At 41.2% G+C, this 14,232-nt stretch overlaps 1 protein-coding gene across 5 annotated transcripts in view; it reads right to left on the reverse strand.

Annotated features, from left to right (window-relative positions):
• Positions 1–10,011: 10,011 nt before the first annotated feature.
• arhgap22a (Rho GTPase activating protein 22a) overlaps positions 10,012–14,232 on the reverse strand; it is a 376,947-nt gene continuing 372,726 nt past the window's right edge. For all 5 annotated transcript variants that reach the window (XM_078530720.1, XM_078530721.1, XM_078530724.1 and 2 more), the window contains one exon: positions 10,012–14,011. In XM_078530720.1, coding sequence (XP_078386846.1) covers positions 13,786–14,011 — 226 coding nt within the window. In that variant the 3' untranslated portion in view covers positions 10,012–13,785. The remainder of the gene's footprint in view (positions 14,012–14,232) is intronic.

Raw genomic sequence — 14,232 nt, forward strand, 5'->3', positions numbered from 1 at the left:
CTTATGAACTTAACATTAGTACTACACACCTGTAGTATCAAGCAAAAGAATTGCGTTCTCCAAATGACTACCCTGTATTTGGTTAAAATGTAAGGGTTTCCAAATACAAACATACAATATTTTGAATCTGGCTAAATTGTGTTCTGTAAATTCATGACTATCCCTCATTGGGTGATTAAGGAGTCAAAACTGAAGGTATCATGCTTAAAATGAAACAATGAGAGATTTAGTAGACTTGAATCCAGAATTGTTATGTAGCCCTTATGCAAATCTCATCATGACATGCCCAAATTATTGTGTTCAGCTTCCACTGTCATTGGTGCTTCATGGCAGACAGTCCTCACCTGTAAGATCTGGGAATGTCAATCCACACCGTAAGTGAGAGGCAGCATTTGGCTCTTGGGTGAAAGAAAGAGTCATGAATATTGAAATTTTAAACTCAGCAAATTGAAGCATTATTTTTTGTGATAAACTGTGGCTTCCAGAATGAGATCGGACTTGATGCTGATCAAGTTTACACATGCAATCAAACTATGGCTGAATACCAGGCAATGCTTCTGATATTGAGACCTCCCTACAAGGTGGATAACAAACATAGTTTCAGTTGTATAGTCCTAAACTGCAGTGATGAGGCTAATAAAATATAAGCTATTGTTTTACTTAGCTTTATTTGAATATTAGAATGATACTAACTATAATATGGGAGGCAATCCTTCTAAAGGCTGTAATCTGTAAGGAAAACTCATGTAGCGTTTACAACTAAGCAGACTCCAGTGAAGTTACTTTGGTGTGGAGTGGCAACCATTTCCTATACGTGTTCACTCCGGTGACACTGGCTAGGCTGCCTCTTTGTCCCCTAGATTCCCTGAAAACTGAGTGGCTTGCCTGGCTATTTCTGAACACATGGAGTCCCAAGTTGTGCACAATCATAGGGATAGTTGCTTTCGGTACAGGTAAATACATTTGCACACCAATGTTGTGTGACATTAATAAATCACATTAAAAAGGTGCTTTACGATGCTTTTACCAATGTGGGCTTGCATACAAAAATTGGGGTTGCAATGCTTTGAGATGTATGTGATTTGCATTTACTGACCAATACAATGGGTGTAGAGTAGTGCAAGTGTTGCTGTCCCTTGTTGAAGTTCGGACCAAGTCATGGGCTAATAATCAGACGTGTGAGTAACCTGTACAGAATTTGGTGGAGGATTTTTTTTTAAATGATTGTGAAATATGAAGACTGCCAGAATATGATGCATTTAAGAAAAACAAATCTTAAAAGTTGCTGACTATTGCTTACTTCCGATGATGACAATGGTACTTGTGTCTTTGTTTTGAACTGGAAGAATGTAGGTGTATTGAGCATGGATGCCCCTTTCTGCACCTCCCCCAGGTAAGACATAAAACGTATGCTTTATGACCTCTGGATGTGAGCGACACTAGCAAAGCTGCATTTATTGTCCATCGCTAGTTGCCTTGACAACCAAGTGTCTTGGCCAACAAAAACAAAAATAGCTGGAAAAACTCAGCAGGTCTGACAGCATCTGCGGAGAGGAACACAGTTAACGTTTTGAGTCCGTATGACTCTTCATCAGAACTAAGAAATATAGAAATGAGGTGGAATATAAGCTGGTTGAGGGGGGTGGGACAGGTAGAGCTGGATAGAGGGCCAGCGATAGGTGGAGGCAAAGAGGAGATTGCCAGAGACGTCATAGACACAAGGGCAAAGGGGTGTTGACGATCGTGCTATTAACTAAGTGTCTTGGCCAATTCAGTATGCACAAATAGAGCATATAAGGATTTATTTTGATTATATCTAAATATATTTATACACCAATGCAGCCTTAACATTAACCATCACGTTGCCTACAATGGATTGGACTGTCCTGAACCACGACATATGTGTTTTGCCTGTAAAGATCTTCGATTCCAACCACATCTGCCAGTAGGAACATGGGAAAGAAGACAGGAACTGGAGTAGGCCATTCAGCCCCTTAAGCCTATTCTGCTATTCAATTAGATCATGATCTGTGTCTTAACTCCATTTTAACCGCATTGCTTCCATGTAATATCCTTACCTAATGACCTGAATTTTTTATAAAAGCAAAATACTGTGGAAGCTGGAAATCTGAAATAAAAACAGAAAATGCTGGAAAAGCTCAGCAGACCTGGCAGCATGTGTGGAGCGAGAGAGAAACACGGTTAATATTTCGAGTCCGTATGACTTCTTCAGAGCTGAAATTTTTAATTGACTCTGGACTTCCCCATCAGCGATACTTTGCTCTGTTGACTCAAGTGACCATTTGTACAGATAACTCTTGCCTCCGTGCTAATCTATCTATTCCTTTAAAAGTTGCATCTAACACCAGTTGGCATCTGACTCAATTAGCTTGTTTCAAATAAATTAGACGTTTGGAGTTGGGCTAGAGTTGATAACCTGTTCAGTAGGTTTTTGAATAGACAGGTGTTTAGGACCCCAAATTTTGTTGAAACTTCATTAAAGTCCAAATGTTTTAATACTCTTGCAGATCTGCTCCTGGGAGGTCAGAGGGTTTTATTAGGATAGGTGAATGATACCATGAGCTGAACCTTCGGCTTGGCGAGCGTGGGGTGACGGGGTCCGCTCGCCGAGGTGTAGAAAGTCGGGCGTGCGTCCCAACGTCACCGCGCATCGTTTAGATTTTCAGTTCGGCGGGCACGCAGCTGGCTGAACTGTCAAAGGCCAATTAAGGCTGTTAATGAAGTAATTAAGCCTGTTGAGAAAGCTGCCCGTCCAATCTTAAGGTTGGCGGGGGGGGCAGGCGAAGAGCCCAGGCGGCCTTCACATTTTTCATGGAACCTCATCCACGGGCGGGATGAGGTTTCATAAAGGGTTTATAAATAAAACACATTTTTTCATTCAAGTTCATTGACGTGCCCCAGGTCATGTGACACTGTCACATGAGGGGACATGTCTTAAATTTTTGTTTTGTTCATTAAACTTTTTGGAACTTATTTTCCCTGAGGCAGCTCTGTGCCTCCGGAAGGTTTCTGAGCTCTTTTGCGTGCATGCGTGAAAGAGCACAGACCCCGATTCAGGGAATCCCACCCCCGCTCTCTCCCCGACAGGGGGGAAATTCTACCCCATGTGAAGCACAGTGTTTCACTCTGTGACAATTAGAAGTTAGCTCTTTTTAGGAAGAACTTCTAGTCAACAGGGGTCAAGTTTTGGCTTTGCTTACTTTTTTCAAGTATAACTCCAGAAATAAAATGGGTTATTTTCTGTTGGTGGGGAGTCAGTGTACATTAGAAGTGGCTGAAACGAATCAGAGGGCCGAATTTCCTGTGCGGGAGGTGGGACCCGCACACCGACGCGTAAAATGGCTCAGGGTGACATCGGGTGTGCGTCCCGACGTCACCCCGCGTCATTTAGATTTTCGGTTCGGCGGGTGCGCAGTCGAATTCGGTAGCGCCCCCGCCAAACTGTCAAAGGCCTGCTAATTACCTAATTGAGGTCATTGTCAGGGCTTACGGTTGGCGGGAAGGTCGGGAGCTCGGGCGGGGTTCCGAAAAAACATGAAACCTCATCCACAGGAGGGATGGGGTTTCATGAGGGTTTTGAAAATGTTTATTAAGTTTTAACACTCAAGTAATTGACATGTCCCAGCTCATGTGACAGTGTCACATGAGGGGAGATGTCAATTTTTTTCTTCTCCGTTCAGCGCGGTTTTTAAAGTTGAAGCGATCTCCCTGAGGCAGCACTTTGTCCTAGGGAGATCTGTGGGCTCTTTGCCCATGCGCAAAAGAGCATACATACCTGCTCAGGGAATCCCCCTCCCCGCCTCGCCCGCACAGGGAGCACACAGCACTTCAGGGCAGACGTCACACTGGGCAGGCCTTAATTGGCCCACCTACGTAAAATGGCGACGATCGGGAACCCGCCCGCAGACGCACCCGCACAACCCCCCCTCCCCCCCCCCCCCACCACGACAGGCAGAAAATTCTTCCTCAGAGCAAAGAAGGATCATACGGACTCGAAACGTTAACTCTGTTTCTCTCTCCACAGATGCTGCCAGACCTGCTGAGTTTTCCCAGCATTTTCTGGTTTTGTTTCAGATTTCCAGCATCCGCAGTATTTAGCTTTTATCTTAGAAGTGACTGACTTTGTGCAATACTCTTTTTTTTTTTAAAGGCGGCATTTGTTGACACCACCCGGTACAATTCAAGTCGAAATGTGATGTCTGCCAGGAAGTGGGAATTTTTAAAAAATATATACCGCAGAAATCTGCATGTGAAATTGCAATATGTGAAGCATGAGAGTTGCATCATTGAATGACCTATATAGGCAAATCACCTTCCATTGCTTAATGGTAAGTCGGAGATTACAATGTTGCAAGGAACTGTAGGTGGGAATGCACATCTTGAATGATATAATGTGTGAAGTTTGTAAGAGATATCCCCAGAGATATTAAAATACATTTTTTGAATGACTGCTGGAACATAAATGGCACTTTTTCTTGCCCAGTTAGATAAATAAATCTAAAAATTGTAATAATAAATCTTTGTCTTCTTTGGTTGTAAGTATAAGAAGACAAGCAATCTTACAGCTTCTGTGCGAAGATTCCATTTTGAAATTTGCCATTGTTTAAAGTTTAACTTGTCACAAACACAACATGCTGCTGAAAATATTTAACCTGTGTTTTCACAGAGTTTTAAATTAATATTTTCATTTGTTTCAAATATTTTATACAAAGAACGGAACACCTTTATTTGCACAGAAGTATTCATTTTTGGCAAGTCTTGGCAGACTGTAATTCTACCCACAGCCACAGCCAGAATTATAAAGTGCTGATTTGACTACTGGTCTTGAGAACGTCAATTAACTCAATTTTCTGACTTCCCATATTCGTGCTAGCGTCTAAATAGAGAACCAAATTATATTGGATAAGCATTTCTATCAGTCTTATGTAATAAAAGTTTACTTCTGTTGGAAGTGTTTATATCACATGATAAAGCAGGAAGGCAGGCTAAAGGGATTTTCATTTGGAATAACTTGATTGGTTCAGTGTTATTGCTCGTTGTTGTCAGTTGTCCATTTTGATTTGTGGTCTGTTTGATTGCTGCTTGTCGCGTGCTGATTGGTGGTTTCATTACTTGTTCAGCTGTGGTTTTTTTTGCTGGTTTATTAATTTGAAATTTGAGCCAAAACATTGAAGAAATGCTCACCTGTGAGGGACAAAGTGTGACACAGAAAAATGCTTGGCATATGTACTGTTTTAAACTAAGCGGATCTCCTGTGACTTTGCTTTCTGTCTAAAGACAAGGATGCTTTACAATCGAGATGTTACACCATACGTGGTATGTTACTGTATTGAGTTGATGTTGTGGCTGAATAATAGGTCATATTTATTCCATGTTACACTGGTGTTTTTTTACTGGTCAAATTCTATAACACTTCCAATTTTCTGTGAAAACTATAACTCAACAGCCATGATTATTCACGCAGTTTGATTATTCACAGTTCCTGACTCGTATGTTCAATTTTTCTGTCTTGCCCTTTCTAAAGATGACAGTGTTACTGGGATAGGCCTAGGATCAGGCAGGCAGAGGCTGGTTTGGAGATTACGGAAGACACAAAGATTGGGGGCAAAGTGAAGCCTGAGGAGAGTGCGCAGATGGGGGCAAGTAAGAAACAGGCTGGTGGGTCTATTCCATAAGGAGTTGAATGCACATCTTGAGTGTAAGAATTCGGAAATAATTATGTAACGGTTCTAGCTACGTTTGAAAATAGGTTTCCTTTTCCAAACTTACCACACAAGCTTGTTTTGAAATCTTTTAGACAAAACAAATGCGGATTTATTCTTCTAACCTAAGGAAAGACATGTTTCAGGTTGCTGAGGTGATTCGCGTTGGAATTCCTGTGTTCATGTTAGACCTTTCCACCCGAGAATTTGTAACCACAGGGACACCTCTTCATTCTCTCCAGCTGACCGGTCCAGAGAGAACAGGAACTCAAACTTCATGGCACTAAGCCCACTGAGAGGAAAACTGTTAATGAAGGCGTTCAAAGATGCAACATAAGCTTTAGTACATAGGTTCTGTCATGAGACAAATGTTTCTATTTGCTCCTAAACTTTATTTTCAACATTGTGTGTTTTTTCAATTAGTAAAAATTAAAACGGCAGCTTAATTTTTTAATGTTTTGATTTAATTTGGTTTTTGTTGTGGATATTTCCTTCCTGCTTATGGTTACAGGTTTGTCTGTTGGTTGAACATGGAGTTTGACTGAATTAAGTGAATGTGTAACAGTTTGGCACAGGAACTAGAATGAACAGCACGATGGGAAGCTGTTATCGTAGATTGTGGCACTGCACTACCTGATGAATATTAGTAAAGCTTATGGGATGATCCTGTGCTCCTTATGACTTTATTCTGTCACCTGTTGGGGGAGAATTTCCTGCTTTATTTCTAGTGAAATCACAGGTGATTCTAAAAAGACAGGCATCTGATTTCTCTAGAAATAGCAACCGGAGAAAATTATGGCTCTAATAATGACATCATTCACCTGTCTTGATCAGAAATTTCCTTTTTCCCACCTCTCCCCCCCCCATTACTTTTCAACAGTTTTCTGCCCTTTTCTTCCCCAATTTAAAAAAAAATTGCCTGAATGTTGCAGTATGGGTTTTGCATTCGCTCTTAAGCTCAGAAGCTGTAATTAGTTCTAATTTTCCTCTCCTTTAAGACTCGAGGCTGTTAGAGGGTAGATATATGAATAGCTTCCAACCCTTGAGGCAGTTCTACATTTCCATTCTGTACGGTGTTTCAGTCTCTACATAGGCCCCACATTTTACAATCCCCAGCTGGAAGGCGTTCCCTTCACCAGTTAGCTGCTTTGAAACACGTTCAGGCCCCTTGATAGCAGTGACCCGGTTTCACGTTTTTAGTATTCATCTCTGTCTCTATGAACACTGGTCAGCTGCAGTAACACACCTGAAATGTTCCAGGGACTTGCTTTGCATCTTGAGTGTTGGAGAGGGTTTTGTACAAGAGATACACACAACAGCCAGACTATCTATCTGATCTTGAAAGTGTCCAAATACTGGCCCAGTTCATTCAATGGATTTTAGAATACAGTCATAGTTAAAAGTTATCCACAAAGAGGTTAGATTTTGAACTGGCAACACCAAATGCTTTTTAAGGTGTGAACATTTAGAAAACAAAAACAAAAGCTTCTGAAGGAAACAGATACTAGAATTTTAACACTGTAGTTTTATGTGTGCTTACGCATATGTACTTTTTTTTTAAAAAAAGAAAATCAAATGTGTAGCAGTTCAATGTTGCTGTAATTGAACTTCATCCCACTCTCTGAAGGCAAGTTGGGATTCACTGGCAAGGGGTTTTGTGGGGACCCAGACCAGCAGTGATTGAAGTCTTTTTGGGTAGGTCCCCACAGGTCAGTGAGCTGAGAAAAATCGCGAAATATAACTTTCTTGAAAGCTTATCTTTTCAAAAAGCAATTCTTGTTCTATGTGAGAGGCAATCTCAGTTCTTCCATTTCCCCTTTAAAAAATGCGATCTACCACTCTGCTCTTGGTGTTTGTATTTTTGCGAAGGTTGTGAGATTTCTTGAGCTTTCAGACACATTTTCGGCTGGGAATTGCTTAGCTCCTTAACTCTTTGCTGAGCAGAGGAGGAGGAGGGGTGTAGTGGGTAGAACGCAGAGATGGACCAGCTTAAGAACTTGGCATAACGGGAGAGGCCATAGAGAAGGTGGTTAAGCCCCTTGGAGATGTTGCGAGGAAGTTGATGATATATTAGGGTCTGGCATTTGCAGATAACCAATTTCATTCAGGTAAGAAAGAGCAAAATTTATCAGTTTGCATTACCGTGCCTTGGTGTAAGCGGAGAACTGATTTATTGAAGCCACAGTTCTTCCCGGGGGCTTATGAGAGTGGTGAAATAAATAAATTCGGTTTTCTTAAAGTGAACGAAAGAATGCTGCAATGAAGCAGGTTTGATTGGACTGTTAATTAGTCTGTGACCCATTTTGCACCAGTAGTGGGTGCTTGTAGCTGAAGTTATTTCACAACAAAAGGTGAAACTGTTTTCCAATTTAAACTGAGAGATGAATGGCAAGATCAATTATTAGATTATTGTGAGCAGTGCTAGTGTGTCAGCTGTGGCTCAGTTCATAGCACCCTCGCCTTTGAGTCAGAAGGTTGTGGGTTCATGTCCCACTCCCGGAAACCAAGAACTGTGAATGTACTCGAAAGAGTTACATGCGATCTGTTGATAACTCAAAAGAGTTACAAATATGTTTCTCAACAGATTTAATAGCAAACTATTAAAACCAAAAATGAAATTCCAGGAGAAATCATGGAGAGCTTCAAGACTAAAGCAAATGATCCTTTATGTTCTTAAAAGTAATTCCCTGCCGTAAAATTTTGCAATGGCTCAATTAATAGCCAATAGGCATACAAATCCATAATCTTGAATTTGAACCTAATTTTATTGTCACTATTAACTTTGTTGCTTATGTGAACTGCTGCATGGGTGACGTGAGTTAAAATACCATGAAAACCGAGCTGAGGGCCCAAAGATTTACAGCACCCGCAGTATTTAGCCTTTGATGAAAGATGAACTGGTGATCACAAAATAACAGGAATCGGTTATTTTGCTGGGGAAAGCTCGCTTAACCCGAGGGTTAAAAAAAATCAAGATTTTGAAATAAAGGCAGAAATTACAGGAGGTGGCACACTGGAAATCTCCGATCCTTACCTGGTCTGGCCTACATGTGAATTCCAGACCCACAGCAATGTGGTTGACTATTAAGCGCCCTCTGAACAAGGGTGATTAGGGGTGGCCTACCCAGCGATGCCCACATCCCATGTATATTTGGGAATATATACATGTAAAATATATTTTTAAACAAAGCTCTATTAGTACTTCAAAGAGGTCAATTTCACAAGTAACTGGTGAGCCAATCAATGGTTAATGAAGCGCTTAACCCAGCTCTTTCAAACGTTGACTGACTCTCTGTGCATTTTTCCAGCATGTTTCATTATTTAAGATTTCCAGTATTCACTAATATCAACTCCTTTTGCCTGTTGAGGATTTGAATCTTTTTTGAAGATTGTTACAGTGGTAAAGGTGGTTGGGGGGGCTTTGGGGTGGGGGGGGGCTTTGGGGTGGGGGGGGCATTGAGCAGGGATTTAATTTTCTGCGTGTATTATTGCACAGCACTGCTTGTTAACATTAGATGTTTCAGCCAAGCTCCATCTTGAAATTTTTGTAAAAATCACAAACTGGTCAATTATTTTTTTTTTCTCTTAAAAAGCATAATATATTCAGTACAAGAACAGTTCCAAGCCCGTTCACTTACAGGCTCCTTTTCAAGTAGTGCAAAAAAACAATGAAATACATCAATAACATTGGTTGGACATTTACAAATCTGAAAGGTCTCGCAAAAGACATGCTCGAATCTCAAATTGTATGTGCAAATTGGTTCACGCGTCAAACAATAATTTATTATCACAAGGTACAGGCCTTATTTTCAAAGACAGCTTCATTATTTTAATAGTTATTTCCATGGACTGTTGGGAACTGCCAGTATCTAGTCTGCAAATGCGGCTGCACAAGGCACAGAAAATTGTTGTTCCAGAACTGCGATTAGCGATTTAATCTTTAAAAATAAGGCATATGTATCTATTAATACTGTTGTCATCATATCTATGTTACATGTCCTATCTCAGACCAGCAGGTAAATAATCTGCCTTATTTAGTTGCTTGGGGGTCACTGTAATAATGTGACGCAGAGTTAGCTGCTGTTTTGCCAGCCAGTCCAGAAAAGGCCAGGACGCAGCACCATCACTGTCCTGAGTTTATACACAAACATGAAACAAGAGGAAATCTGCATTGCTCGTGGATTCAAGCTACATGTTATCCAGCATTCGTGTCAAATGGTTTCCAAACGTAAACAGAATGTATGTAACTAACTGGCATTCAGTGAACACACAGGGTTTTTTTTGTGTGTGTGAGACACCATCTGGTATTGTATGCTTCCACAGGCTGTTTGTGTCCCCGCTCAAAGGAGAATGCAACTGAGACTTAGCCACCGCCTCCCTCCCGCTCCTGCTAACTGTTATTGGCTAAAACAGTGGTGATTCCACGTGGATCCATTTTTGGGCCTTTTAGTGGTGTTACATTATACGGACATTTCTCCCTTGCTAACTTCTCCCTGCCTTCACAATTTACCGTAGCTTCATTTGGTGGAACAGGCCTCACCATTAGCCCAGTTTCAGAAGGATTTTTTTTTCTTCTTTTCAATTAAAGGTATGGCAGCAGCATTACTAACTTCCCCTTCCATGTTGAGCTGGTTGATCACGGAGGTGGGGGGGCTGCACTTGGCCTCAGCGTCTCCGGGTGAAGGGAAGTGACCAGGACTCCCCGTCCCGATGTCATCCAATGACCTCTGCCGGAAATTTTCTGGATTGGGCGTGAAGAGGGCGTGAAAAGGACAGGTTGTGATGCACTATGCAGTTGAATAGCCTATAAATGCACTCTTCTCCCCCCCCCCCCTCAAACGATAGCCACATGAGCGATGGGCTATGTGAGTAGAGATGAAGGGCAGAAAAACAAAAATAACATAAGTTAGTCTCTCAACTGGTAAATGTAGATTTATACGATAGCAGAATTTACTATAGTTGGTTTCCAAAAGGTATTATTGGGACAGTGAATACTGTAAGCTACCCCTCAACAGGATTTGGGGGGGGGGGAAAGAACAGCCATTAAAGGATTTTTCCTGCTATTTTTCAATTAATGGTGAGGGGATGTGTGGCGTCTGATTATATTAAAATGATGCAGCAACATGCAAACTGAGTGAGTGTGAAATCCTGTGGATAATAACCTGGTGTGGTGGGCTTTCCACCCAATACTGGAATCAACTTGAGTCAGGGTGAACCTGTTCGATATCCATGAAGGCATCTCATATCCTATTCCCATTCCCAAATTCCATTTCCATTCCAATTCCTTTTCCCTTCCCTTAGTCCAAGATTCTGACACTCGCATTGGTAAAGGTTTCTTGACACGCAGTTAAAACGCATGTACATCCATTGTCAGAAGCAAAATCTCACTTTACAATACTTACCTTTGAAACACATTCCACCCCCTCCCCACCACCACCGTGCATTCAGATTGGCCTGAAAGTTAATTTATGACAACAGGCGAGGACTAGATTTTATTTAATTGGCGGTGTGACAAAGACCTTTATAAAATGTACACCTCACATGCAGTAAACATCCACTTTTAAGCCATTTGGATCTACTTCTCCCAACATATTCCTCTTGAGGAGTTCTGTTTTATTGTAACTGTACCGATCAATTAAACATCACGGTAGTTAATAGGAATATAAAGCTGCACCATATCACTATGGTATAGGTGCAAAATACTTGAAACACACTGGTTATGCTAGTGGGAATGAATCGAAAGCCATTTTTTTCATGAGTGACAAGAGCTGGATGATATACCAGATGTTCTGTGGTCACTGCAAAGCAGGGTTTTTAATCTCTCCCACATCTGTAGTATTGTTTGCTTTCACTGGTGTGAACATTTGCTGGAAGCAGTAAAACTAAGACTATTGTGCAGTAAAAGGAATTGTGCCATGGATATCTTTTGAATGAGTGGGTTACCGTATTGATGTAAGTGTACATGAGTACAAGGAGTTTTGCTGGGAGGCTGCAAAGTGGCTGTGAAATGTTGAGCGGCAAGAGTTAAATATTCAGAACGGCTCCTGACTCAGTTTGAAAGGAGTTAAACACACCAGCTAAACAGGATTGCAATCTAGGGAAAAGTCGGCGCATCTGGAGAGATCAGAATGACAGCCAATCAATGCATTATCACAGGGAGTATTAAAACATCTGTTCATGTACAAGTAACTTTAATTCTCATTAAAGTTTTAGTTTGTATCTTGAACATAATCCCACAACCAATCCAGCGGAAAATGATGGAAACCCTAGCTTCTCATGAACTAATCAATGTCCTTTGTGAGCTGAGCTATTCCACAATGTGGAATATTGGGCAGTTATCATCAGGCTTAATTTCTGGCCAATGCCGGTGTATCCCCACACTCGTATTAGAGTCACAGTTAAGTATTCTTTCATTTCACATTATCTGCAGTATCACTTACAAATTGGATATTTGTTGTGCTCTAGTTGATAATTGATATTATAAATACAGACTTCTCCCCCTTCACATCTGCAGTCTGTTGTAAAAATTGTCCTCTGCTTTGATCCATCCAGTTCGGTATGTTATAAGAGGGGATGGGGGAAACTTGACAGATGATTGTCTTCATTATAAAAGATTAGCATTTACTTTTCATCTTATACCCTCTGAATAGCCTGTAAATTAACAAGCAACCATGAACGATCAGACTTTTAATGCTCAGCAGTGATGAGGAATATTAACCTGAGAATTTTTTTTTCTTGGTTCCAAAACCCCACATTGCTTTTATTTTCAGTTTCTACATGAAGAGAGAATCTGCTCATTCCTGACTGCATAACCTTGGGCTTGTTTTGCTAAGCTGCCGATTGCAGTGATATTCCCCTGCATCTTTGATAGGAAAGCGGCCAGGAATCCGGCAAGATTATTACTCAGTGTAAACAAATCAGAGGGGGAAAACGAGGGGCAATTTGTGTGTGGTTTGCCTTAATTGTGCAACATTGTGACATTCAATCCATATGTCACTTCACAGAGATGTTCTCGTGACTTATTGAGAATGGTCTTTGTTTCAATTCTTACCCCACTCAACCTGTGCTCTAATTGCTTTCCCCTCTACATTTTTGCCCATTTACAGATTGTGCTAAGGTTTCTTGTGCAGTCCAGCCATATCAGACAGTTTGTGTCAGTACCAAGTACAGTCAGTTTCTTATTAATACCAACTGTAATTTGGACGAAATCTCACCAGAATCAAATTTAGTGAAGTGGTATGAGAGAGGGCACCCCCAGGAGGCAGTCTTGCACAGTATAATTGGTGCAAAATACATTTAGCAAAATTCCCATCCAGTCCACTGGACTGCTTCACTTTTCAAATTAATTTTTCATTCTTACAGGGTCAACGGAGAGCTAACAGCCACTTCAACTTGGTACTCGGGTGGCAGTGCGTGGAAGTTTTTCATACGTGCATATATACAGAAAAGTTTCACTGTCTCTGACCAGAGTGTGATCCAGAACTGGCTGTCACTGTTAGTCCAGTATGTCTTAAACTGGTACACGTAACATAAATTCCTCAATGATATATAAAGTTTGACAGTTTGGCTCCTGAAATAGGTTGTGGAGTGAGGCCTTGTATTCGACCCTGCCCGGTCTAATTGTATGTGCAAATATCACAGATACATCACTTCAAGCCCAGGCAAATTTATGAAAAAGCACAATGGCAATTCCTGCGAATCCTTTCGGAGCGAAGGGATGAGCCTCTCGCTCCATCAAATGCCAAGCCACTGCTTCTCAAGTAGGAGAAGCATAGGTGTGGGACGCTTTGGAGTGGAGATAAACGAGAAGACAACGAAATTGCCAAGGTTGTTCTTTGGGATGTGGACACGTAAACAGCCTGTGAGAGCTACGAGGCTTTACAACAACACAAAAAAAAAATAACACAGTACAAAATGGAATCGTCTATTAATACTCGCAACACATTAATCCATAACATTAAAAATAAAAGCATACACTTCTTAGAAAATGTCAATGAAGCATGTAAACGGTGTCTTCATGGTCTTGCATGTTGCAGTTTTAAGAACGTAAAAGCACGTTTTGCTATTTGGGTTTGGTTTCCCTGGCTTCCAGTGTCAAGTCTCCTAACGTGGAAAAGAAATCCTCCATCTCCTTCTGCAGGAGCTGGTTTCTCTTCTCCGCGTCTTCGCGTGCCCGGTCAGCGTTGCGCATCTTTATTTCAAGCATGGCGTATTTCTTCTTCCCTTGATCCAGCTCTTCTTCCAGTTTGTTCACTTGCAATCGCAGCTCTGTGCTAGACCCTTCAAGCCTGGGGAAAGGGACACAATTAACTTGGCTTCTTTTCCACTTTTCACATCAGTCTTTCGGGGTTTTTTTAAAAAAAAATTTGTAGCCTAATGTGGTGCAAGTTACACTTCTGCGGTGTTACCAGGTTGGAGAGAACTTCAGGGAAATCCTGATTGGTGATTGGAGAATAGGGCTCACATTTTGACCATTAAGAGCTAATTTTGCATTCAGCCATCTAAAGTG

This window comes from Cetorhinus maximus, chromosome 27 (genome assembly GCF_964194155.1).
Source record: "Cetorhinus maximus chromosome 27, sCetMax3.hap1.1, whole genome shotgun sequence".
NCBI lineage: Eukaryota > Metazoa > Chordata > Chondrichthyes > Lamniformes > Cetorhinidae > Cetorhinus > Cetorhinus maximus.